This window comes from Pipistrellus hanaki, assembly GCF_964339955.1.
Source record: "Pipistrellus hanaki genome assembly, chromosome: 14".
NCBI classification, from domain to species: Eukaryota; Metazoa; Chordata; class Mammalia; order Chiroptera; family Vespertilionidae; genus Pipistrellus; species Pipistrellus hanaki.
Genome location: NC_140516.1, coordinates 11,988,877 through 12,016,345, shown reverse-complemented (window position 1 = coordinate 12,016,345; position 27,469 = coordinate 11,988,877). Strand labels below are relative to the sequence as shown.

The following is a 27,469-nucleotide window of genomic DNA, read 5'->3' as shown; positions in this document are numbered from 1 at the left end:
TAATCTATTAAGCTCCAATAAATGAGGCATCTGAATAGCTCCCCTGAGCAAGCACAGTAATAGCCACAGCAGTCATTCCGCTGTACATATGCCAGCACATTCTTCAGAGCCTGAAGTAAAGAAAATGCCATGTATACAAGCATAACGGCTTCCAAACATGTGGGGGGAACTCCATATGCACAGGATCGGTCTGGGAAGTAGATTCATGGAAAAGTCTGCAAGAGAAACCTGGCGAAGGGAAGAACTCAGTTGAACCTTCACTGTGTTTTCATAGTTTTCAGTGGCTTTGCCATTTGGAGTGCTCAGTCATGAAGGTCAGGCAGCTGACCAGTATGGACTCAATAAAAACGATTATTTACCAAGGAAGCAGTTTCTCCTGACACTGCCCAACTGACCACTTTCCACTTGGAGCCCAAGGTAGAAGGAGCCCCCAACGGGGTGACCGAGGTCAATGTCAGGGAGGCCAGAAGGGGGAACTCCTCTGCCAATTTCAACTGTGTTTTCTGCTTTCTTCAAAGTAACTCATGTGCCGAAACCGGTTTGGCTCAAGTGGTAGAGCGTCCGTCTGCGGACTGAAAGGTCTAAGGTTCGATTCAGGTCAAGGGCATGTACTTTGGTTGCGGGCACATCCTTGGTAGGGGGTGTGCAGGAGACAGCTGGTCGATGTTTTTCTCTCATCAACGCTTCTGGCTCTCTATCTCTCTCCCTCTCTGTAAAAAATCAATAAAATATATTAAAAAAAAAAAAAAAGTAACTCATGTGCCTGGAGCTGACAACTGTCCCCACCCAGAGCCTAAAGTGAGTACCTCTTTGCCAATCCTTCATGTTAGAAATGTAAGAGATTTGGGAATCCCAGAATCAGCTGCTCCATTTCAGAGATGAAGAAACTGAAGCTCAGAGCACAGAAGTGATCGAATCCAAGGAAATAGAACCAGAAAGGGCTCACTGGCTGTTATCTGTTCCTCTTTAACTCCTTCGACAGTGTTTGGTGGTCATGATGGTGGGGGCACAACCCTGTGCCACCCTGGACACAGAATGGTAACATGAAGTCAGACAGCCTGACTTCACAGAGCCAGCAAGATGGTTCCCAGAATCCTGGCTGCATGACTCCTTTAGAGATGGGCTTTCCCCCAAGCTGGGGCCAATCTGTGTTCTCCCCAGCACACTATGCAAAAGGTGCTTTGGATGCAAAGCCAGAAGGATGTAAGAATGGGGCCAGTGGTGACCATGGATGGGGCAAGTAATTCAAGAGGGGCACAGATTTCTGATACCATCCAACCTCCTGGGCTAACCAAATGTGCCTGCTTTTTATTCAAGCCTTGTTGAGTTGTATTTCTATCACATGCAACCAAATTCCCTCAGTAATACAGTAACTGAGAAAAATCCCTGTTCTTGGTGAAATGAGGCATGCAGGTTTTATTTTCTGTTGAAACAAGTGATTGACTGTATCTTCAGCCAAGGATTTTATTCATTTCCCATGACCAGTGACAAAATGTGGAACAATGACCCAGCCTTCAATTTCTTCTATTTACAATAAGTAACATTGATATTTTTAATAGTTCTTTATTCTAGAGACTATATTTGAGGAATGCTTTGGAAAGATGGTTCTGCCTACTGAATAAAGTACCTCATCCTTTTTAGAATTTGCATTTGGGGTCTGAGCTAAACTAAACAAAGTTCTCTATAGCTATTTGCTCATTAAATTTCATAAGATACATTCAACACTTAGACAAGTCTCACACACATGGAACAAATATATTTGCAAGAGTCTCCAAGCAGACAGTCTCTTTCCTTATGATAAGCTTAAAGGGCTTACAGTATCTCAGAGGGGTCAGAGGAAGGAAGGAAGGAAGAAAAGAAGGAAGGAAGGAGGGAGGGAGGGAGGGAGAGAAGGGAGAGGGAGGGAGGGAGGGAGGGAGGGACGGGAGGAAGGAAGAAAGGAAGGAAAGAAGGAAGGAAGGAAGGAAGGAAGGAAGGAAGGAAGGAAGGAAGGAAGGACGGAAAGAAGGAAGGAAGGGGGAAATCACAACTCAAACACAAATAAGACTACAGATTTGGAAAAATTATGAAAACTAATATTCAACTGTCTAATGTCTTCCCCAGGGTGTCAGAGTGAATCTTCCACAACTTCTCAATTGCTTTCTACCCCTCCTAATTGATCTTACAACTTTAAAATAAGATGCACTTTGACAATATGAATCAAATAACTTAAAATTTTACATACCGTTTGGCTTAATCAATTTCACATCTGAAAATATATGTATAGCTACAATTTCCCTCTATTAAAGATCTGATTACTGTGTTCTTCATTTGTGCTTATTAAATAACAATGTTAAATTGGAAACACATGAATGTTTAGTTTTAGGAAACTAATTGTTAAGTATGCATCCACTAAAAACCCAGAAAAACATTTAATGACATGGATAAATGGTCATAATAAACTATTTGTGGAAACATACAGGTCACATACTAATATGAATGATTCATTTTGAGGGGGAAAGTATCTAAATATACAGAAACAAAACTATTGTGTCAGCTTCTCATGTCTAAGTGATAATATGATAGGGAATACAAATTTTATAAAATTAATGTTTTATTTGTGCAATTAGAATACCAAAAAAAAAATATCTCTCACATCGATGTTTCTCTCTTTCTATCTCTCCCCCTCCCTTCCACTCTGTCTAAAAATCAATGAGAAAAATATCTTGGGTGAAGATTTAAAAAGAAAAGAAGAAAATAAAAGAAAAGAACAAGGCTATAAGGAAGTTTACGGGGTTCCCAGTTCTCCACTACTGCAACTTCCCACCACGTCATCAGAGTTGCTCAATCTTGGAGCAAACGTGCCAAGTGCTCATGTGACTTTAAAGAGCCCCACAAACCCACAGTGCTGCATGCACATGGCTGAGGAGGGGGAAATGAGAGCTGGGTTCCAACACAGGAGACTGGCCCTTGCTGATTCTCATCCCTACTCCCACCACGCCTTACCCACTCTTCCCCTCTCTCCCCTCTTCCCTCTCAACCCAGCTCCTGCCCTCCTTCACCTCCTCCAGGAATACTGCATGGTCTAACCTGTCCCCCAGGGAGAGAGAGATGAACATTCTTATCAATCCATTTTGATAAGATGAGCATTCTTATCAATCCATTAGTTACTCATGATGATGTCATCCTCTGCACTTTCCCATTTCTGTTATTCACTATTTTAAACTGTATGGATTACTACTAATGATGTAGGAATTACTAGATAGCAATTTTAATGTTTTCAAAACATCTTTAAGGTTCTCTCTTTTAAAATCTGCATACCTATTGGATTCTTAAGTTCAATATGGCACAGAGTATGTCTTTTCTTTATTATTATTATTATTATTAAATCTTCATTCCTGTCCTGGACTCTCCCTCCTCGCTGGCACCACAAGGGGACAAAGACCTCTAAGGCAGGGTCTCTTCTTTCATGCTGGATCACATTTCCCGTAAACCAGGGGCGCCCGGTGCCAGGGGAAAGGTAGATATACAAAGCGCAAGACAGCGATATGAAGTGGATGCTCATAAAACACCATAGAAACCTCCCTCGTGCTGCCAAGACTATGTACCATTTTGTTTCCATTACATCAATTTTTTTCTCTCCCCCTTTTGTGGGCATTAATCAAAGAAATGCAAAGAGCTCATTAAAGTGATAGATTGACTGAAAATGTAACCACCTTTACATTATAAACAGTTTCTTTATGTGCTCGGTGCCATGGGCTTTGTTTCTCGGCATTTGTCATGCACTTCAAATGTCCCTTCACGTCTGAAACACTCAGTGCCAAATGGGCCCCAGTTGTTTGGTTTAGCACGGACCAATGGCCAGTGTAGCAAGAAGGAGAGCTATGAAATCACAAGCAAAGGAAAACACCCATATCTTAAGTGCACAGAAAATTAAGTAGTTGCAAAAGATGGATTTGCCAAGTGATCCAAGGCATGGCTGTGCAGGTCAGCAAAGCAGATCCCATCACCGGCAGCATCGGGCCAGCTGTCTCTGAAACGCTCTCAGACAGCGCCCCGCAGAAATAGCAGCCCAGCTTCCAAACATGTGATAGTCCTTTAAAATGGAGCACTAAATTTCCTCTTTTAAGTTTTAAAGGCTTTCTTGCGTATATGTTGTTTATGCTGGCAGATGACTATATAACTAGAATCTTGGATCTTGGGGGTCAGGCAGTTTCTCTCTCTCTCTCTCTCTCTCTCTCTCTCTCTCTCTCTCTCTCTCTCACACACACACACACACACACACACACACACACACACACACACACACACTTTTATTAAAAGAAGGGGTTGATCGGTGCTAGCTTGATTTTGAGCAACTCTGTTTACTCCGTGATCAATGTCTGTGGACCACAACCTAAAATGAGCCATAACGTCACGGTTAAGAACTCAAATGCTGGAGCTAGACTCCCCGAGATTGAGTGCTGCTTTTTTTCAGTTGCTAGTGTTGTGATCCGGGGCAATTTATTTAAATCCTGTGTCTCCATCTCCTCATCTGTAAAATGGAAGAGTTGCATGTCATGGAGATTAAGTAATGATACAGGTAAACTGCTTACAGCAATGCCTGGCCCTTTAAAAGTAACTCATTTACAATGATGAAGACAATGATGAGGATGCCCATGATGATGATGACAATAGGCTTGTAATGCTGACAGAGAAACAGAGAATCAGAAGACCTGGGTTTTAGCACTAATTTCTTGTGAAAACTTAGGGGGAAGCACTGTCTTATTCAAACTCGGTTTTCTCATCTATAAAATTGAGGCAGACAAGCAATGCCCTAATTCCTTCTGGATCCAAAAACTTTATTATCTCGATTCTGGGGCATCATATATAATATTGCAACCATAATAACTCTGGGTTTCAGCACTCAATATTCAGGAATGACCTCATGTCACCCATGTGATTGTGTGTATGTTTGTTTGTTTTTAAAAAAATAAAAGACACAAGCTTACTCTTGCAGTACTCTGGCACACAGTCTGCATCAACAAACACACCAATATATGTACATATATGTACACAAGCGACACACACTAATGCCCTGCACCATGACAACCCCACAGCTTACGTATTGCAACTCAAGGCATGACATCAAATCTACTCTCAGGAGCAGCCCATAACACGTGCTCCTCCCTCCAGGGGCCCTCTTCTACTGGGTGAACACAGTCCTGGTAACTGCTCTGGTCCTCAGTTTCTTCATCTGTAAAGTGGGGATATCGTTAAGGTACATTTCGGCTCTTGATGATGTCATTTTTTTTTTTTTAAAGTAAACAGGTACAGAATAAACTAGCAAGGTGAGTCAAGAGAGTCTCTTTAGAGGCTCTAGAGCAGACCTTGCCTTTCAATTCAATTTTATACCTTTGCCCAGAGAATGAATGAGATTTCAGTGCCCAAACCAATGAGAAGGATGTACTTTCTCCAAAGTTGCTGTAATGGCTGAAAAGGCCATACATAACCATTTATTAAACAAACAGTATGGGCTAAAGGAAGAGAAACTGCCACAACGAGGCCCCTGGGGCCTGTAGGCACGTACATAACAGTGGGACTCTCTCATAATCCCGGCAATACATCACCAGTTGTTCCATTTCCTTGAAGTTATCTTCATAATCAAGATGCTATCCCAGCCATTGTGGGCTTGAGAACTATTTTTAATTTTAATTTAAAGAGCAATTAAAGAAAGACAATGGATATGCAGGATAATAAAGTAAGTGATTAGCAGCATGCAAATGACAGAGGCTTAATGATTATAAGGTTCTAGTCTCCGAAGGGCTTGTGGAGAGAAAGCCCTTTTTCTACATGTGGTTGTTGAGCTAATGTGCCTCAACCCACAATTACAACATTGCTGACACCATTAGCCAGTGAAACAACATCACTTCGAGAAATCCTGGTTGCCTCATTAAAATGGAAAGGGTCAGGTAATTTACCAGCATTGTATGTCTAGTTTCCTTGTTGGTAATTAGCAAACATTACCCAGCACGGACTCCCGCTGGGAGCTGGAGAAACTCTGTGAAATATTAAAGAGGAGAGTCTTTATATTTCACTGGAACATTGAAAAGAGGTGCAGGCATATTCTCCCTGTCACCCCCTTGCCTTTGGGAACATGGTTAAGAAGCTGGAACTCTGTCTTAGAGAGAAATACACAGAACGCACTGGGACATCACTGTCCAAATCGATATCGAGATTCCCGCTCTAGCCTGGCCAACAGGGTCTGTGTCCATTTACAAAAGGGGGTGGGGTGGGGAGGACAGGAAAATTACAAACCACGTGTTTATTGTCCTTACTTAGGTTTTTGTGAATTAATCTCCCTGAAATAGAGGAAAGAAGCTATAAAAAGTTTTCTCTTTGGAACGCTTTATGATTTAAATAAGCACCAGAATTGTTTATTCGAAAGTTATTTATATGTATTTTTAAATGTAGGGATTAAGGAAATATATCCCAGGGCCCTGACTTCCTGCTCCCCTGACTCCTAATGAAAGCTTCTACAGACGTCGGAACCCAGACCCCGCCTGCAACGCCAGCCAACACTTAGTGCGTTGTCAGAAAGCAGAATGGGATCTTATTCTTTAAATGGAACTTTTGGAACATAAAACACATTCCAATAAATGTGAGCAGAAAATTATGAATTCATTAAACTACTTTGGTATCTTGTGCTATATATAATATTTATATTCCGACTACTGTAAAATATGCTTTAATATCTTCAGGCAACTATAAGGACTTAAATATTTATAAAATGGCTAAAGATAACGTATGGCCCTCTTATTCCTACATACAGATGATGTAAGGCATGCAATCAAAGACAATAACGCTCTCTGCCCATTTGTCATCTTAAAGGAGCCGATCAACGCACCATCCCTCGTGTGCCATCTACATAAGAGTAGTTGCCGACACAGGCAACTCCAGAGGACTTTGCGCCTTAAAAACTACCCAGAGTGCTATACTTCACAGAAAACGGAGCTTTCCGAAAATGGAGACAAAACAATAAATTTGCAGGCAAAACAGCTCCAAGAGGGGCTTCAAAATCCTGCCGTATTTATCTGTGAGACATCTGGGAGTGGGAAGCATTCTGATTTAATATTTCATAACATATAGGCCATTGCTTGCTTGCATGGTGTATAATTAATGCCCATAAAAAAGGAGGGTTTCCTTTAAAGATTCCTCAGGTTCCTTTATGCAAATAAATAAAAAAGAGACAAGCCTGGACTTCCTTTAGAAACGTGGAAGAGCTTCATACAATCCCAAATAAGTAGAAAGCCACCATGAATGTATAATCATCTGGGGCCTATTATGAGTGAGTTTATAGATTAAGTGTGAAACTTCAACCTTGACATGCTCATTATTTATCATCCTTGCTTGTCCTGAGACCCAGGGTCTGATTGATTTTCAAAAATTTTCCATTTCCTAAGCCCATTAGCATCCAGACAACCACCTGTACCACCTGCCTTGATCCCCCGCCATGCGCACTCTGGTTTATTTTCCTCGCTCCTTCTCCATCAGGATGGTGTAAGACTGGAAACCACCTGGAAGTTCATGAGTCAAAGTTAATTTCTCCGATGCCCTGCACTTTCATAACGCCCATTCTATGCCTTCCAATTAGTATTCTCAGTGAGGGAACCGAGAGACAAAGGGTATCAATAGTTGCCACAAGCCTACTAGGTGGCATTGCTGGCACTCAAACCAGGCTGACAGTTCCAGAGCCCACGTGTGCTGTGATTTCAACTTGACTGGAAAGTGCTCATTCTACCTTGATGTTTTATCAACCTGTCCATGGCCATCAGCTCTGGATTCTCACACAATCCCCCAGGGTATCTGGGTGGGGCCACTATAACAAGCCCCACTTTATAGAGGGAGAAATAAAATCATAGAGTGCTTTTCCAAAGTCAAATAACACACAACTTGACAAAAGTAGGATTTGAAACCTACTTCCTTGACCCTACACAATTGTGGGGTCACTCTGACAGCCTGTTGTGATTCACCACAATAACTAGAGCAATAAGGCCATCACTGAATTCCCTCCGCCCAGGCACAGGGGCACCATTGACCAGCCTGCTGCTGCGAAGTGTGTCCACCTCCACGTGGCCAGGAAAGCTCTCCGGAGCCATTCAAAGCTTCCTGGAACAGAAATAGAGATGTTTTCTGCCCTTTATAGATCTACTGTAGGTCTCAATCCTACAGCATCCTGAGGCCCTGGGCTGGTATATGTAATAGGACCTGCAATGAGGCCAGGGGTGATCTAAAGGAATGAGATGAGTTACACTAGAGAACGCTTGGACAAATCTGACCACAGCTCCCACTGACAAGTTTAATGTCTTCAGTCTTTGTAACACTTTCCCAGTGTTCAGCTGTCAAGTGAGTGGAGAGTGAATGAAGCCTACAAAAAAAGGATGGGATATTTAATAAAGACATCAAGCTGCTTGATGGCATTTGAAGGCAAACTAAGACAGAGCAGGCTGCAAACAACAGATAGCAGGATTAAATCATTTATTTGCTCACTCCACAAACCTCTACTAAGCATCTACTAGGTGCGAGGTGTTGTGTGAAGTGTTTAAATATATTTCTGACCGTTGGTGAAAGGGAGAGGTCAGTAAGACACAGAACAGGCTGTTGCTTTGAGGGCCTACCCAGTTAGCAGTGACTTCCCCTTGTGGTCATTTCCTTTGACACCCCGAGAGTCGTAAGCCCCCTCAGTTATGTCATTAGTAAATGCATAACCAAGAGCCCTTCTGTGAGTACACTTGGTCTCTCCTTCTCTCCAGCCTCGGCCCTTTTCTGTCTGCCCCTTTACGTGGGATAATCTTGACTATTTTCAAATTCAATTCCATTTACTCTGGAGCTCAAACTACAAACCATCCTCAACCCAAAGCAACCTCTGCCTTCTCATAACATATCGTGATGGTGTGGCGACATCTGGTGACACAATATCTGGTAGAAAATCCTTACAGGGTGCTCAATGACTACTATGCTGATCTTCTAGAATTTGGAGACTAACTTCTTCCAGAACATTCCACCAATAAATATAGAATCATTTATCCTTTAATATTCTATAAATCTGTAACTAAAGACATTTATAAATCAGTTGGTTTATTTGCAAGGCAATTTTTAAGAAAAAAAATGGTTTTAGGAATTCACATGAGTTTTTGCCTGTAAAATAATGAAGACAAAAACGCATGGGGTAGATGGCTGGGCGCGGTTGTTAGCTTCAGGCATGCATACTGTCCTCACAACATGTGAATTAAATGCATGTCTCAAAAAATTACAAATGATTCACATCAGGCATTTTACACAGTACTCCAGAATGTTTAGATTGTATATTGTTAAACATGTACACTCAAGTTATACCATACTACTTATTCTGAGTATCTGTCACATCTGCCTATACACTGAGTGGCCAGATTATTATGATCTCTGAACACATAATAATCTGGCCACTCAGTATATATATTAGAGGCCTGGTGCAGGAATTCGTGCATGGGTGGGGTCTGGCCAGCCTGGCCTTGAGGAGGGGACATGGATGGTTGGACAGCCTGCCTGCTGGTTGAACTCCTGGTAGAGGGGACAATTTGCAATTAGCCTTTTATTATTCAGGATATACACTGTGAGGCCAGATTATTATGTGCTCAGAGATCATAATAATGTGGCCACTCAGTGTAGATCCCATTAGCATCATGAAAGCAAAGACCATGGGGAAGAACAGGGACACTAATCTCAGGCACAGGGCCTAAGCCAAGATGAATCTCAGGAAAAGAACTGTTAATCAACCCATCCTTATTGGGATTTTATCAGGGGCCTCAAAGGGTCCATGGGTTACAGGACTTCTTTTACAGCTGCACTTTCCTCCCTCAGGACAATTCTTCTGGACAACTTTCTGAGCATAACATACCACCTGCAATCCTAGGCTTGGGGGCTGGACTAGTCTGTTCACTCTTATCTTCTACTTTCCATGGAAACTACTGCTTGTAGAGCGGGATAAGTAAATAAAACCTGGAAATATTGTATAAGTTTTTAGACAAAAGAACACAAAACAAAAACCACACACACAACACAACATCTGAGTTTCAAACTTCCCACTGTCTCTGACAGCTCCAAAATAAAATCTGTCATAACAGGAGAGGAAAGCTCAAACAATTATACTATTATACAGAAACAGGCTACACAGATCTCTTCATATGTCTCCCAACTCTACTCTTGTTCGTCTAGGTGTTGTGGCAAGAAAGACGGGGGTCAGGAGAGCCCTAGTGTCTCTGATGGTTGGAAGGGGGAGGGCCAGGGACCCACACAATGGGGATGCATGGAGACAAGAACATTAAAAACAAACTCCAGCCCTTGGGTGCAAGGAGCAGTTTAAGGGTTGAAATGGCATGACTTGAGTGCCTTCATGTCCCTGGATGTCTGCCCCCAGGTGTCCTCCCTTGACCTCGAAAAGCACATATAGATTTAGACAGGTGTTCTCTTATGGGAGGCAGACTGATGTGGTGGGAAAAGCTCAGGCTTTGGGACCAGTTTGAAGATAAACTCCATGTCTTCTTGACTAACTATGAGACTGGGAAAGTTGTGGAATTTTCCTGAGCCTCAATGTTCTCATCTGTAAAATGGAGATAAAAAAAAAAAAAACCCTCTGTCTCAGCAGGTTAACATGAAGACTAAATGTGACATTGCATATGAATGTGCCCGGTGCAAGACTCACCTGGAAAAACAAAAGGAATTTTAATTGTTTTTAAAGGAGCATTAACTAGGCCCCCAAGGTTTAAAGAAGAAAGCAGCTCATGAAAGCCTGATGTTAGGAGGTCAGCCCAACCCCAACACCAGGCAACATCTGTTTCTGTCTCTGAAGCTAAGATTTCCTTTCACTGCAGTTGTCCCAAGCTGGGCACAGTGTCTGGATGAGACTCTGCTCCGTATACAATCAGAAAGAAAGGGTAGTTTGGTCCATTTTCACTGTCTCTTCCCACATCCACTCCCTAAGGGAGACCTTCAAGCAAAGAGACCTCCAACCCTCACCAAGTGGCCGGGCCTCTCCTTCTCTCACCAGAGCTACTGTTGTCCTTGCTGTTGTTTCTCTTGCTCCCTTCCCTGGGACTCTCTTACCAGAATAGTAAATGGCTGTCTTCAGAAGATCTCTCAGGGGCTGAGAGATGCCATGCAGGGAAAAGCTGAAGTCATTTAGAAAACAGCTGCCATTGCTGCTTTTCCGAGATACATCGTTCGCCAGCGATGTCCACAGAAGAAATGGGAGAGGGCAGCCCTCTCGGCCCCTGAGTCCTGCTCGGAGCCCTAAGCCAGACTTGCTTTATTGTTTAGTAAGCTCTTTTAATGAAATGTACCACCCTTATTATAGAGGACTCAAAATAAGATCTAAATCACACACCAATAAAAAGAAAATGATTGGGCTGGGTATCTAAAGTTACTACCTACGGGCTACTCCAGTGCGGTATTTATAAATCTCCGAACAGTTAAGGATAATTGTCTTTCTGGATTTTGCGACTGGAGCCAACAGCAGTTTCAGTTACAAGTGAAGAAAAATATGTTAGCGCTGAGCTGGATTCGCTGGGCTGGTATAAAGCGGCCCGGCTTCTCCCCCATCACCATTCCAGAACTGAGAGCGAAGGTTGTGGCAATGAAATGCTGCATGGGAGCAGCTGGAAAAAAAAAAAAAAGTGCTTCTCTGATGTCAGGGAGGGAGAATGTGTGTGAGGACGTGTGTATAGGTATGTTGGCAAGGGAGTAGGCGTACAGGAAGCGAGGCTTTGGGGTAGGGGGTGGAAGAAGGGAGAAAACTGGGAAGGGCAGGTGTTGAAGGGTGACATGGGAGTTGAAGATGGGGGTGGTCTGTCACAGGAACGGCAAAGCCAGATGTGCAGCTGCTCACTGCAGCGCCGGCCACACCCGCCTCCCACACAAAAGCAGTGCCATTTGAGAAGGATGTGAAAGCTCCACTAAAAGACTCCTTGTGACCCCAATCGCAGCAGACGCCCTGCTCTCCCAAGGGAGTAAGAATGTAGCTCATCGAAAACACAGACCCCCAGGTCATAAAAATCCAAATCAAAACACCACAGACGCTCGTTACCAAGGACCACAGAACTCATCTCATCCAATTTCCTTCCCATCACAAAGATCATGTTAGTGACTTTCCTTTGGCAAAGGGACATGTGGTGATAGGACCCTCGCTACACTTACAGGCAGCCCTTTCTGTTCTGAAAATGTCTTCCTTATGGGGAACTAAAGTCTGCTTCTCCTTCATCATTAGCCATCCGTCCTGGTTTGGTGCAGTGGAGCAGATGATAAATTGGCCCTTGCAGCCCGCTAGCCCCGCTCGCTTAGCTGCTTGGCAAGTGACGTGTTGCCCCAGCCATTCCCCATTCTGATCACCCCCTTGGCAACATTCTCATGTTTGTCAATTCCTCCCTTCAAATCTTCATAGCTCTTGACACACTCCCTCTCAGACCCACCAGGACGAAACAATCACCACTCAAAATAAATCCCATTTCCATCAGCGAGGTTTATGCAGGCTGTCTTCAGTGATCATTTGAAACTTAATGCTCAGGGGTCCTCATTCCATCCCATCCCGTGGGTTTCCTCTGAAAGTCCCAGTTTAGGAAGGACCCATTCAATCCTGATTTCTGTCTTTCAATAATTCAGAGATCCTAATCCACATGGTCTTCCCCAAAGATGAACTAGAAGGTGCGTTTCTCCTCTGGAACAGTGAAAGCAACCTCAGACTTTAGGTGCCCCCGATCAAGGCTACTGCTCACGAACCACAGCCATACCTCCAAGGACAAGGTCATTCCCTGCTGGAGGCTCTCACCCTCAGGCACGTGGACATCATACATGCTTGTGTGCCTGTTGATGCATGTGTGAGCCATGGTGAATCTTTTTAACTTGGTGGCTATAATGAGGCATAGATTATAGAAAAATAAATTTAAGGAAATCCACATAGTGGACATACATCCTGAGTTGGGGCATGTGGCTCAGCTGTGGGTTCAGCTTCTATCAATGGTCTCCTCTGCCTACTGCCAAGATGCTCTTCACACTCTGTCCTTCCAGCTTCCTTTCTCATTCACTCCCTGAAGCTCTCCTCTGAGCCTAGAGCATGAGCAAAGGAACGGCTCTCTAGCTCTGCCCGCTCCTGGCATGGGGACTTCATTCCCACCCTGTTTTCATGCCCACCTGCACTTTCCACCAATGCCACATGGAAATGAACCAAGCTAACACCCCACGCTACTGACACTATTCTCCCCACCGTCAGTCCCTCCACTCCCAGGCCCCTTCCTGGGATGGGCGTCCCTGTCCCACATCACTGAGCAGGAAGCTCACATTCACACTCTGTTTTACATTTACCACGTGTCCCGCGAGAACCTCCCGTTCCTTCTCCAGTTCAAGGCCCCCTGTTCGCCTCTGGATAACCAGTCCTCGCCCAGTGTCCCTGCATCCTCTTCTTCCCACCCTGGATCAATGCTTCATGGGGCTGCCAGATCCATCTCCCTAAAGCTCGGGTCCAATCCCATCACTCTCTTGCTTTGCAACCTTCCATAACTCCCCAGTGCCTACTGAATTATTTACAGCTTCCTAACGCAGAAATTCATAAAAAGTTATTTACAGCTTCCTAACTCAAAAAGAGAAAAAAATCCCCAATGCCCAACCCACATTTCAGCCTCATGTGTCCCTGCTGTCTTATACACACACTGGATTGCAGCCAAATTACACTCACCGCTGTCCTTCAAACAGTCCCCGTGTACTGCTGCCCCCCGACTGCTATTCTTCTCACTGACTGCAGCCAGATCCATTTGTTTCCACCTGCTGAAATCTTATGCATTTCTTCAGTGTCTCTCAAACCCACTCTTTCTCTTCCTGTCCCCAATGTTAGCCTCCACAGATTGTAATTCTCACAATAATATACCAGCACTCTGAGGCAGAGTAATGTGTTTGCACAGGGGGTTGCTAGGACAAGGAGTGTCCCTTATGACCCCTTCTCCCCAGCCATGCACAGCCTGGGAACACAACAGGTGCTTAGATGTGTTTGTGAAACCGGACTGGCACCTTCAGGACAGGTTGCATAAATCAGGTGAATGCAGAGCATATAATAGGAAAGGAAACGATAGAAGAACCTGAACACCAACATCCAAACACAGCAGCGACACTGAAATACACACGCTCAGTTTCTCAAAGAGACTGACTGGAGGCTCTGTGGTGAGCAATGCTGCTATGTAATAACAGCATAGTGTTGGACCTCAGCTCAGCCACCTTTCTAAAGCTGTGGTCAGGAAGGAGGCCTGTACACTGGGCAACCAGTACCCTTTACTTATCACCTTGAGACGGGACAAGAACAAGACTGACAAATACAGTTAGCAGAAAACAGTTCCACTACATTCCCCCACCTCTTTTTCCTCCACTTCAGGGTTTTTAGTCTTGGGAAAATTAAAGCCTATCCAAATATATGAAAGGAAGCCCTGGCCAGTGTTTCTCAGTGGTTAAAGCATTGCCTCATGCACTAAAGGGTCTCAGGTTTGATTCCTGTCAGAGCGCATACCCGGGCTGTGGGGTCCATCTCTGGTTGGAGCCCACGTGAGAGGCAATCAATTTATATTTCTCTCTTACATCAATGTTCATATCTCTCTCCCACTCTTTCTCTCTCTCTCTCTCTCTCTCTCTCTCTCTCTCTCTCTCTCTCTCTCTCTTTCTATCTATCTTTCACTCTCTCTCTCTCATCAATTAAAAAAATAGATAGCCTTGGATGAGGATTAAAAATATATACTATAAAAATTATAAAAGGAAGAAGACAGACCAGTAAGTTGAGTCAACAGCCTTATCTTAAAAAATCAAAATGGCTTAAAACTTAGGATTTCCAGGAGACCAGGTTAAAAATTACTACTTAACCTCTCTAAGTCTCCATTCCCTACTCTTTGAAATCACAATGGTAACCTCCTTACCTAGTACACGTCCTCTGAGGAGCACCCAGGGTAGTGTTGTCAGCCCTGGCTGCACAGGGACTCACCTGGGAGCTTGTCAGACTCCCGATGCCCAGGTTGTACCAGACTAGTTACATGACAACTGCAGAGGTGCCACTCAGGCCTCCATATTTTTTAGTTTCTCAAATGATTGTAATGTGTAGCCACGTGTGAAAATCAATGATCTAAGAAACGCATATTGTCTTGGTTGCCACAACCCCTATAATACCAGCGGACATCCATGCAAGCATGAGCATTACAGTTGGTGTTGGTGATGGTGGTAATGGTGCTCGTGGTGTTCAGAGGGGCTCTGCTTTGGGTTCAGAGTTCTCATGGGGAGGAACTGTTTCTAGTGACACATCACCATTCTCTGTGGCAGCTCCGTATTTCCTTCTCTGAGGGCATCAAGTACTCCGCTCACTGATCAACCCCCACCCTTCAGCTCTCCCACCCCTTTACTCCCCACCTTTGTTCTTTGACCTCACAGCGTGTATTTCTTGTTCCGTTTTTGGCCTATTGGGCTGTAAGCCTCAACTCTGATTTGACTTCTTCCTCTACCATGTTGGAGTAGGTGGCCCCTCATCTTAATATTCTCTCAACAGCACCATGGAATCTCTTGCCTCCTCTGAATCTACACCCCACGCTAAAGCCAAGTTCTCCTTTATCTAATTTCCCTGCCAAGCACTGAACAGAAAATTACACCTTCAGGGTCCCATCCTCAGTGGGTGCTCACTAATGCTTGCCTGTGCTTTCCCTACCTCCAGTCCTCTCTCCCCCTTCCATGTTTCCTGTGGTGTCTGCTCTCATCAGTTTCCTGTCCCAGCTGTCCACTCTCAGAACTCCTCAAGGAAAAACAAGCTGGTTGCTCCCTCTAGTTTCGTCCCATCCAGTCTTCTCCCTTTGAAGGACACACCATCTTCTCCTGCTTCTCTCTGCTCCCCTCACTGTCATTTAACAACTCTCTCCAATAGCTTCAAACTTTCCCTTTGGGATTTAACTCAGTCTACTGCAGCCAACAAATAAGCTATATTCCCCCCTATTCTAAAAACAACCAACCAAAAGAACCTTTCTTTGGCAAGATCTGAAATATCCTATTTCTCCCCCTATCAGCACAAAAAGCAATATACAGTCTCCAATTCTCATCTTATCTGAATTAACACTCAGACCCCTGAAGACCGGTTTCTGCTGGCCACAGGCTATTCAGCTGTTCTTGCTTAAGGTCATCAACAACTTCCTGAAGGACACATGTACCGTTGCCAGCCCTCGTCTACTTGACTTATCTGCAGTTTCTAACAGTGCTAAACAGCATTTCCTTTCCAATCTCCTCAGCCCAACAAATTCTCATTGCGTGTTAACTGTCAGGTCCTGTGCTGGAGGCACTAGGGATATGAAGATGAACAAGATGAGGAGGAATCCTCACCTCTTAAAGGGCCCACAGCTACTCAAGAAAAAACACATATTGAGACATAATTAGGATACACTCTAGTTTGCTAATCTGGAATTTCTTCAGCTATTTTCTTTACCTTTCATATCATGCAGGCACACTCCTCTATGTCTCTACCCTCAGCTCTTTTCACTGGATTTTCTCCCTGTTTGTCCGTTCAGTGTTGATGTTCCCCATGTTTATCCCTTTTTAATTAGTTGGTGGAGCTTATCTCCCTGGGAAGTATCCACTCTCCAATGATTTCCAAGTCTATAGCTTCTAACCTAACTTTATCCCTATTGCCTCATGTTCTAATTTCCTGTTGGATAGTCCACAGATACTTCCACCTCAAATGGACCAGGACTAATTTTTTATCTTCTGCCCCAATCCTGTTTCTACCCCTGGGTCCTCTGCTTAATCACTTTTACATCCACCTCACAGCCAATCTTGAAGCAAACTTATTCCCAATATCTCCTCCTTACCCATCCTCATCTCGTTCCCGTCTGACTGGTCTTCAGTGGCTACTTTTTTGTTTCAGTTTCATCTCAGTTGCTGTTTTCTCCTAGCTACTGACATCAATAATCTGTACTGGAAGCCCTCATCCCACCCCTTGCAGTGCATAGTAGTAGACTTCTTATATAATTCATACCACCATCTCCTTCTACCTCTAAACCATGCTCATTTTTTTTGCCTGTTATCTTTTAAAAAGATGGATTTAATCATCATCTTCCTATAAATCCAGACCTGAGCAAAGCAACAAGCCAAGACCTGTAATGTCCAATGTGGACCTTAGGAAAGTTTAATTCCTCAGTCACACAAGCCACATGTTTTCAACTTGCTTTCAAATGCCATCTCTTTGGGGCAACCTTCTGCACTCCTTGGAAATGTATAAAACGAGGATGTGCTCCTGCATTCTAGCCTGGCCCTGGTCTCTACACCTGCTCATGGCGGTGCCTCCTCTACTCTCCTGAGCCCCTCAAGGACAGCGAGTGGCTGAATCCATGTCATCTTCGTGTTCTGACACATGAGGGCCTGACACATAATGGACATTCACTTTATTCCTTGTTCTTTCCCTTGAGGGTTGAGCAGGAAGAAACGGTAAGATGCTCCTTTCATAACAATATGAAAGTGTAACGGGAAGCTCACACACGGGCTCCCTCTTCTCAAGTGCTGACTCCAGCGGCTCTCTGAGAATGGCCTTCCTCCCCTGCTCACCCTCCCTTCCAAGATCCAACTCAGATCCTGTCCTTTAGAACCACAGGGAAAACGTCTGGCAAGAGTCACTGTTGTACCAGCTGATTTAAATTGAAATGTTTTCCCCAGATAAATGTGTGCTAAATAATACACCAGCTCTCCAGCCAGAGGGAAGTGACAGGCGCTCTGTAAATAAAGGCACTTAGTTGCTGGTAAAGAGCCGTAAAGTGGTTCTGAGCTGATGTTTGCTGACCAGCAAGAAGCGGCTTCACCTGCTTTATGTAATTGTCACTGCAGCCTCGCCTGCTGTATATTAAAACTGCATCTCATAGACCCAACTGTCACATCGGATAGACCATCCGCATGGGGTGTGCCACCTTCTCTGTAATTGTTTTCGACAACCAGCCATCACATCTCAGATCATTTTAGAAAGTGTCTGGGCCAGAATCCCCAGGCTGGGTCAGCTCTGACACCATGTGGGCTCAGATAGCGACACCACAGGGATGTGAAAAGAGAAGAGGGGAGACAAAGTTTTGTTTGTCTAGGGGACCATGTGGCATGCAGTGCCAAGTGTCTGAACACAAATCCCGATGAGGACTCTCCCTTCGCATTGTTAAGACACATTTTTCTTGCATCAGGACAGAAAGACTCTCCAGAGGAAAGTAGCATGGGGACTCCTGACTAAGCTGGTCCAAGGGCACACACATATGTCCCAAGTCTACATTTCTATCTTGCTGCTTTCTTCAGAGGTGGTGATATAGTTCTCAGGACTGAGCAAACTATGGGGTTTTACAAAGGACTACAGAAGAAATAGCAAGGACAATGGGGTGGCAGTGGCCAGAAATCTATGTAGTTAACACTTGGCAGGAGGGGATACATTTGGTTCCCAAAGTGAAAGAGGAACAGGAATCCATTTTGGGCTCTGTAACTCCAATTGACTGGGACCTGCCAAAGCCCTGCAGAATGGCAATAAATATATCTGAGCCACACGAGCACTGCAGTTGATGAGAAGGGTCTTGAAGTAGGGGGGCGGGGGGAGTTGGGAGGAGAGACAGTGTCAGGGACACTCAGCTCATCCATCTGGCCCCACAAGTTGGGATGGACCCCAGGAGTGGGTGTATTTATAAAGCCTGCCCCTCGGGAGGAAGCCACTTCCCTCATGAATGCCCACTGCCAAGCGACTGTCTTTGGGAAGGTCAGAGTGTCACCAGATTAGTATTAGAAACCAAGCACCAAGAATGAGCAGAGCAGTCACAGCAAGAAAGGAGGTAACTACAGGCTTGGTGTGTCCACACCTCCTGAGGTCTCTCACTGAGCAGATCCAACTGCTTGCTGGGGACTGGGGGACACACCCCCCATTCTACTGGGAACCTGGGAGGGTCTCCAGAGCACATCCTCTGCCTTCCTGTGAGCTGTGTGCATATATTCATGTGTACGTCTGAGCTTATACAAAAGAAGTCTCTCTCTTTCTCTCTCTGTCTCTCTCTCTCTCTCTCTATCTCAGAAAAAAATGAACTCCCTTCCCCTTTCCTCCTTATCTCTCATTGAAACTTATTTTTCTTGCTTATTTCTGTGCTAAAAACAGTAAAGAAGACTTTTGAGCTTCGGGTGGGTATCTGAGAAGAGGATGTTATTTTACCCATTTGGCCATTAGAGAGGACCTGAGAGGCCAGGATAAGGTTTGTGAGAGCTAGAAGAAAGATCTATTTCAGATGCATATACAGTTGGGCTTTGACAATGCAGGGGTTTAGGGATGTTGACCTCCCATGTAGTTGAAAATCCACATATAACTTGTGACTCCCCAAAAACTTAACTACTAATAGCCTACCACTTACCAAAGCCTCACCAACAACATCTACAATTAATTAAAACATTATGCATGTTATATGTATTATATACTACTAGCGACCTGGTGCATGAACTCATGCACATTGAAAGAAAATTAATTAAAAGATGGCTGGCAGAGTGGGACTGGGTGAAATGGGCCAGACACATCCTGGAGTCAACTTCCCACGCTCCCTCCCCAGCGTTTGCAAAGTGACTGGGGTCCCTCTAGCAGGTGGGGTTCCTCAGCCTGGCCTGCGGGAATTGGGCCAGATCTGGCTCTCCGACATCCCCCGAGGGGTCCTGGAGTGGGAGAGGGCACTCTGCAAAGTTGCTGCCGTACATGATGTGGAACACAAACTCAAGTGTGCAGTAAACCATATTCAGGGCCAACAGTGCCCCAGCAACAACATAACCCACAGTCAAAGGTAAAATCACATGGCCCCACCAGTAATCCGGTTCCCTTCTCTCTGGTTTTGAGTGCGTCACCTGAGAACCACTGCTGCTCAGCAGCACCTGTGTTGAGTGTCTGCCCCTGGTGGCCAGTGTGCATCATACAGATCAGTTGGATGGTCAGACAATATTATTATTACAATATCATTACAATAAAGTAAACTAGAGAAAAGAAAATGTTATTAAGACAATCATAAGAATGAGGAAATAGATTTACAGATTTAAGTATTTATGGAAAAATATCATGTATATGTGGACCCTTGCAGCACAAACCTCTCTGTTCAAGTGCCAATTGTATAAGTTGTGCACGAAGACTTTGATCCATGGGTCTGGAAAATCCCAATGACTGGATTGGGAGGAAGTGGGCATGCTGGGGACAAGGGTGCTCTTCAGTCCCTTCTGCTTGGCCCCCTCCACCCTCAGGGAGCACTTCTGGCTCCACCTCCTTCCCTTCTCCCTGGTGGTCCTGCCCAGAGAGGAGGAGCAGCTGGCCGGGTGGTCAGCATGTTCACTGGACCTGGATTCCTTAGTGTGAAGATTGATTGTGCCTTAGAGCCATACACATGAGTTACCTGGGACCCTCAGAATTCAGCTTCCAACCCAGAAAGTCTGGGCTAGGCATGAGATTCTGCATTTCTAACAAGGTCCCTGGCAGTCCCCCTGCTGGGTTCAGAGAACCCATACGGAAGTACAATTTCTTAAAGGCACCTCGTGGGCCAGCTTGCTATCTGCTCACAGCCTTGTCACCTCCACTCTCTGCCTCCCCAGCACGCAGCTGGGTGGTAAGAGCTGTCCTCAGAGCCTGGCATGTTGCCCTGCCCTGCGGGTACTGCTGAGTTAGTGGGCACCAAGATTAAAATGTGCAGGAATGGCAGAGGATGAGAGAGTGAAGAGGTCCAAACTGGGCTTCTGGCTATCCCCATCAGGGTTCAGAAAAGAAGCCACTCTATTCCGTATGAAGAAGCTGACACCACCATGGGGAAGGCTGCGGGAGCAAGTCAAATGGGCCACCATTCGCTGTTTCATTTGCAACACCAACTGGAAGGCTCTCCAGAGCTTCCCAGAAGATGCCGTGAGTCTCAGATGCCCAGAGAAGCCAGCTCCTTCGTCTCACTCCCCAGCACCAAAGCCATGGTTCTCAGCAGGCTGCCCTGAGGTCTGTTTGGAGCCTCACATCTGAGCAGGGTCTGGCTGTAGCTGCCTCCCTTTCTCTCCCTGTTCCAGGTCTCTCTCAGGCCCTCCTCTCCACTGGCAGACTCCAGCCCAGACTACATCAGGAAGAGGATTCGAGGAACTACTACTGGCCCTGGCCTCACACCAGATGTCAGAAGGCAGTGGTGGTGATGCAGAACTGGCACAGGTCTACGCTGCGTGGAGCCAAGCTTTATAGCGTCAATGCGATGGTGTCTACACTCCAGCAGCTCTGGTTCCCATGGGCTGTGCTCCCTCTACCTTGGCTCCTGGAATGATGGTGGTCAGGTCCTCCTCAGGCCCCCAGTGCCACCCCTCCAGCAGACCATGCATGACAATAATCCTACAGCTCAGAGCAAGCCTACGCAGTGGTGCTTTGGGGAGAAAAATGCCTCCCAGCCTATCCTGCTGAGGCCCTAATTAGAAAGGTTGTTACGGGGTTTTTGCTGTGCTGCCTGCCTGTGACTCCTTGGTGACATCTTTGCTTGTAGCTACCTGCCCAGGATCCCAGAGAAAATGACAGAGGAGACTGGGGCAGAGCCGAGGTGGCATTTAGCTCTGCTGTGCTCCCTGCAGAGAACGCATGGGCTGAGGAGCACCACCTCCTGCTAAATGACTTTCAGTGCCCACACAGTCCTCTCTCTCCAGGGGCCACATCCCTTGGTTGGCATAGAATCGCATAAAGCTGAACACCCCCGAGCGGCGACAACAATAGCAAAGCTTCATAGAGGTCAGTGGCAATGACATATTCTGGGGAGAAATGCCGTGAATTGCTCAGCCAGCGTCTTCAGTGCTCTGACATTTAGTTAGTGACCCTGGACACAAAACCACCATTTGGGAAGGCTGAGGGGTGGCGATGGAAAGGCTGGGTCATTCCCCAGGAAGGCAGCGTGCTCTGAGTGTGGGTCTTCCTGCCTGGGTCCTGGGATGGCCAGGAGAGGCAGCGCCTGTCCCTTTGAGCGCCACCACAGTGACCGACCGCGGGGTCCCCTGCCTGGCAGGCCGACGTGAGCCTCTGTGAATTGCAGAGTGAAGGATATCCCTCTTGCCAGCCCCTGTCCCCTGCAGGCAGAGGAGAGGACTATTACAGGCTGTCCTTACCTTGGGAATTCGCCTGCAAGACCCCGATGCTGTCATCAAACTGCATAGATTTGATGTTGAGTGACGCCAAGATGCATTCCTTGTCCTGCAGCGAAGTATCATCAATATTATTCTGATTGGCTGACAGGATAACGCACATGTCACAGAGGTTGATGTTGACGGCCCTTAAATCAGCCCGACTTAATGGCGTACCCTTTGGCGGAGAGGAAAGAAAAAAAAAATAGGAGAAGCAAAAGTGAGACCCAGGGACGAGAAGGGAAGAGGAAAAAAAAAAAAAAGAAGAAAAACAAATTAAAGATCGCGCTGGAGCTTTGGGAAATTATTTAACAAGTATCTTCTTTATGCCTTGACATTAAGCTGGCCTAACTGCATTCAGGGGAATAGGAGCTGTGTGCTAATCTAAAGGGTAGTCGGTGCTGATGGCAGCATTTTAGGCTCACTCTCAATACTCAATCAAGCTATTACTAACAAACGAGGGAGGAATAATGCCAGGTTCTACATCTCCTTCCTGCTGGAAATTGTCTTGATTTAAGGAACTGTCCTGTGGCAACCTCAGGCTTTCAGAACGTAATGAGGGGGTGGGTTTCCAGTGCCTGTTTATTTAATAGCCGGTCACTTCTGTCACCAGCAAAAGACAGCAGCTCCAAGGAGAATTTCCGATGCAGGCAAGGGGAATGGCCAATGAGCAGTCGTGAGGAGATGGGGCTGAGATAAAGCTGCCCTCAGAGGATGTGGGCTGGGAGGAGGCGGGGAAAGGGGGTGCGGTAGGCAGCTATGTGCATCTTGCAAAGGGGAGAGGGAAAGGAGTGAAGTTTCAAGTCACAGAATTTTATTTTAGCGGGAAAAAAAATAAGGAAATTGCCTAATTGTCCAACAACATAGGGATGGCTAAACACACTATGCAGCCTACATAGCATGAGAGTCTACGCAGTCAGGAAAGGGGCTGAAACCACTCTCCACGCTGGCATCGCCTCGGAAGAATCTGGCCCAGAGGAATACATGGGAAAAGGGAAAATCAAGTTCTACACAATTTGAAAAGTATGACATCCTTTATGTGAAAAGAATCCCACAAAATGAAACTATATGTTTATGAATTTATTTATAAAGCTATGGACATCCAAAGAGAAAGTTCAGGAAAAATTCGCACTACACTAATAACAGTAATTACCACTGGGGAGGAGAATAAGATTGGGGTGAAAGGAAAAGTTTGGCTTTGATTTTACATACTTCTGTATCGCTTGATATTTTATAACGAAGATGTGTTTGTATATTCCTAGTGTAATTAAAAATAAATAAAGCAGAAAACAGAATTTTTTAAATATCCTGAAACAACAAAATAGTGGGGAGGGGAGGACAGATCAGGGAGATGATGACAGAGAGACCAGGAAGGCAACCACAGGTGAGGGGCGTGAACCCACTTGCTCTGTGTCCTCAGGAGGAGTCGCAGTAGGTAGGCCTCAGCAGGCCATCCGTGGCTGAGCGCCCGGGGACACCTCTCTGGAGTCCACACCCAGCCCCAACCTCCTTGGTTCTCCAGCTGCCATCCAGCCTCTGCTTTGCCTGCACCTACGGACTGTGTAGGGCCAAAGTTTGACAACCACCTTGTATCTCTGGGTACCTTTCTCTAGTTCTCCTTCTTGGAAAGGGGGCCTTGAGAAGATTGGACTTGTCTGCGGGACATCAAGGCCTCTTTTATGACCTGTGTCATTCATGATTCTCTTCTCAGCCCCCAGGATATTGCTACAAGGCAGAGCAAAGGAGGGAGAGGCATTCAGTCCTGAGGGGCTGAGGAACTACTTATTCCAAACTCTGGAGCATCATCTTTTGAGAGAAGGGGAAGGAAGTCCCCTCTCCTCCGGGGATCTATTGGTACAAAAGAAGTTAGACCAGCTTCCTGAGTCACTGTGTCAGTGCATAAGCCCCAACCGCCTGCATCCATATTCCTTTAATTTTCACCGTGTGTGGAATCAGCAGTAAATTGTGACATAAGACAATCCCTGCACAGCTGTATACGCCTGATTTCAAAATTCAAGAAATACAAATGGCATACATAAAACCCTCTGTGTTTCTCCGGTCTGGCCCTCTCTGTGAGGCAATGTTTAAACAGTGAAATATATGCAGACAGAGAAGGGCCATTTTGTACAAATACGTGGTATTTGAGTATGCTAAATTGTGGAGTGTCTGAAAAGGACCTGCAAATATAAAAGCTCATTCATATAAATGCACGCAGGTGGGTGGATGTGTACAAGAGCGAGCAAAAGGAAACATACATACACACACACAACCACACACACCACACACACACACACACACACACACACACACACCAAATATTACATATACACAGACTCATATAACCCAGCAACATAATAAATTCCTCACAAGGTGCTTTTAGACCCTAGTCCATGCACTCCCAGGGCCCTGCATGTAAGAGCCCACAGAGGAAGATAGTCATGAAAAAACAGAATCCAATCAATGTCTGAAATTCACAAGCTGTGTATCTGTTTACACTCTTCAGCGTGCATGACTGGTTTTCTGCAGGTGACTATTTTTAATTACACGTGTTAACTAAGTCAGTGAATTTTTGGCCCAGCATCCAAAAGATATCTGTCTATATTTTTCTCCCGTTTTTAAGTATTTATGGAATACCTATACTGCCAGGCATATGTAAGGCTACATGGTGGCTGCTAATGCATATTATTTGTGGGTAATTTATTACATATTTATTGAATTATATTTCTTTGTTGTTGTTGTTTTTTCTTTTCTATTTTTGAGGTTCTGGAAGCTGATGATAGAAATAATGAATTTCAGTTCCATAAGTGGGAAAAAACATACCTTCCTAAAATGAAGCATCAAACTCATGTTCCTCAATTCCAGGGATGTGAACTTCTAAGAAAAATGTGTGGCGGACAAGTGCTATTTGTATGAATGCATGACATAGAGAACTGTATCAAATGTTGAAATGTACAATAATTTTTAACATTTATGGCAAATATATTGATTAATAATTAGAAAGTAGTTCCAGGACTCACAGATCATGTACACCCTGTCCTCACTAAGTTGTTAAGTAGCAAATTTTCCTTTTTCTAGATTTGGGTAGCAGTGTTTCATAATCAATACTATCACAGGTTGCCTGGCCTGTGTGGCTCAGTGGTTTAGAGCACCATCCCCATGCAACAGAAGTTCTCAGGTTCCACTCCAGTCAGTCAGGGCATGTATCTGGGTTGCAGTTCCATCTCCAGCCCCAGTTGGGATATGAGCATGAGGCAATCAATTGATGCTTCTCTCTCACATTGATGTTTCTTTTTTCTCTCTCCCTTCCTCCCTTCCTTCCACTCTGTCGGAAATCAATGGAAGAAAATCTCTTCAGGTGAGGATAAAATCCTTAGTAATAAAAGCCCAATATGCTAAGTGTCAGGTCATCCAGTGACCAGTTGACTGTTCAACCTATCAAACTGTAATATGCTAATGATATGCTAAGGCAGCTCAACTGCTGGCTATGACATGCACTGACCACCAGGGGGCAGGCAACCTTAGGTTAGCTTGCTGTTGGATCCGACCAATGGGGACTGAGCGAGATGGGCTGGACACACCCTGGAGCCCTCCCATGGTCCCTCTCTGGCTGACCAACCTCCCGTGTCCCTCCCAGCTGGCCCAACAGGGACTGGGCAAGACAGGGCTGGACACACTCTGGACCCCTCCCAAGATCTTTCCCCTGCCCAATTGTGCAATGGTGGGGTCCTTCAACCTGCCCTGCAGCCTCTTGCAATCCAGGACCCCTTGAGGGATGTCGGAGAGCCATTTTCAGCCTGATCCCACAGGCCACTCCCCGCAGGAGGGTGCCAGATGCAGAACTCACGGCTGGTGAGCTTTGCTGCAGCACCGAGAAGCTCTCCTGATTGGGATGATTGGGAGAGAGCCCACAAAAGGCACAGTGGGGCCAGAATGAGTGGGAGCAGCAGAAATGAGCTGTAGGTGACATTGGACTGCAGCTTTTGACCTGATCCCTGCGGGCTACCCAGAGGTCCCCACCCTGTGCACAAACTTGTGCACCATGCCTCTAGTACATAAATAAACAACAACAACAAAAAGAATATCACAGGCACACACACAAATCCAGGGAAACACAGAGGACTGCTAAATCAGTAAGAGGGAGAGGCTGATCAGCAGAAGGGGTCGGCTTTCATAGAGCAAAAATAAATGAAGAGCTCTGTTAAATATAATAGTTTAACTAAGAACAGAATGTGGTAAAATAAAGATTCCCCCATAAATAAAATGATATAAATAGCTCCATAAGTAAAGTCTGCTCTAAGCATCATGCTATTGAACAGCACTGGGATTGGGTAGGCATGAGAGAGTGTTTAGACACTGACATGGTTAATACATTTGATACCAGCTAAACTTCATGTCTGCGGAGCAACTGAACTGGGCTGCAAATTCCTTTTAATAAGGTCCCCCAGGGTTTGGATATTCCTAGACAGAGCATAGAGGAAGGGCTGAGTCCTCAGGCCCATAACCAGATAAAGAAGCAGAGGCGTGATCAAAGCTCCAACTATTATATCCATCTGGGATTTTTTGTGTATGAAAGGAATTTAAAAAACCCCACCATCAATAATGTGACCTTGGACTTACAGGCAATATGGACACTTTGGGGAAGTTGTGAAGCGTCTCCCATTCCCGCTTGAGGTACTCAATGGAGCCCACGAACACGATGTGCTTGAGCTCGTGGTAATGAAAGTTGCTGGCGCGGAGTGGCATCACCAGGTTCCGGAGGCCAATCAGGGCTGAGCTGACATCGCCAAAGATGCAGACCACCACGTGGCCACTCAGGACAGTCATGGCGGCTTCACTTCGAGTCTGCAGCAGAGAGAAGTGCATGAACATCTGAGAGAAGACCTCTTTGGGTTGTGGTAAGAACTAAAAGAATTCACCTGGTTGGCATGGCTTGGTGGTTGAGCATCAACCTATAAACCGTGTTTCAAATCATGTTTCAATTCCCAATCAGGGCACATGCCCAAGTTGCAAGCTCAATTCTAAGTGTGGGGATTGCAGAAGGCAGCCAATCAATGATTTTCTCTCATAACTGATGTTTTTATTTCACTCTCCCTTCCTCTCTGAAATCAATAAAAACATATTTAAAAAATAACTAAAAAATCATGAATGTAAAGGATAGAGAAAACACACACAGCAAGCACTTGTTGAGTGCTTACTATGTTATTTTATGTGCTATAATTTTTATCTCAACAATGCTATATATATTTATAATTTGAGTGTGTATGTATCTAGCACACTAGGTATACTAAACATATTGAAACATATACCTGCA

General features: G+C 45.1%; 1 protein-coding gene across 15 annotated transcripts in view; it reads right to left on the bottom strand.

The window, feature by feature from the left end:
* KCNMA1 (potassium calcium-activated channel subfamily M alpha 1) overlaps positions 1-27,469 on the bottom strand; it is a 669,950-nt gene that overhangs the window by 39,529 nt on the left and 602,952 nt on the right. For all 15 annotated transcript variants that reach the window (XM_084903669.1, XM_084903660.1, XM_084903668.1 and 12 more), the window contains 2 exons: positions 26,776-27,000; positions 22,144-22,336 (listed from right to left, as the gene is read on the bottom strand). In XM_084903669.1, coding sequence (XP_084759795.1) covers positions 22,144-22,336; positions 26,776-27,000 — 418 coding nt within the window. The remainder of the gene's footprint in view (positions 1-22,143; positions 22,337-26,775; positions 27,001-27,469) is intronic.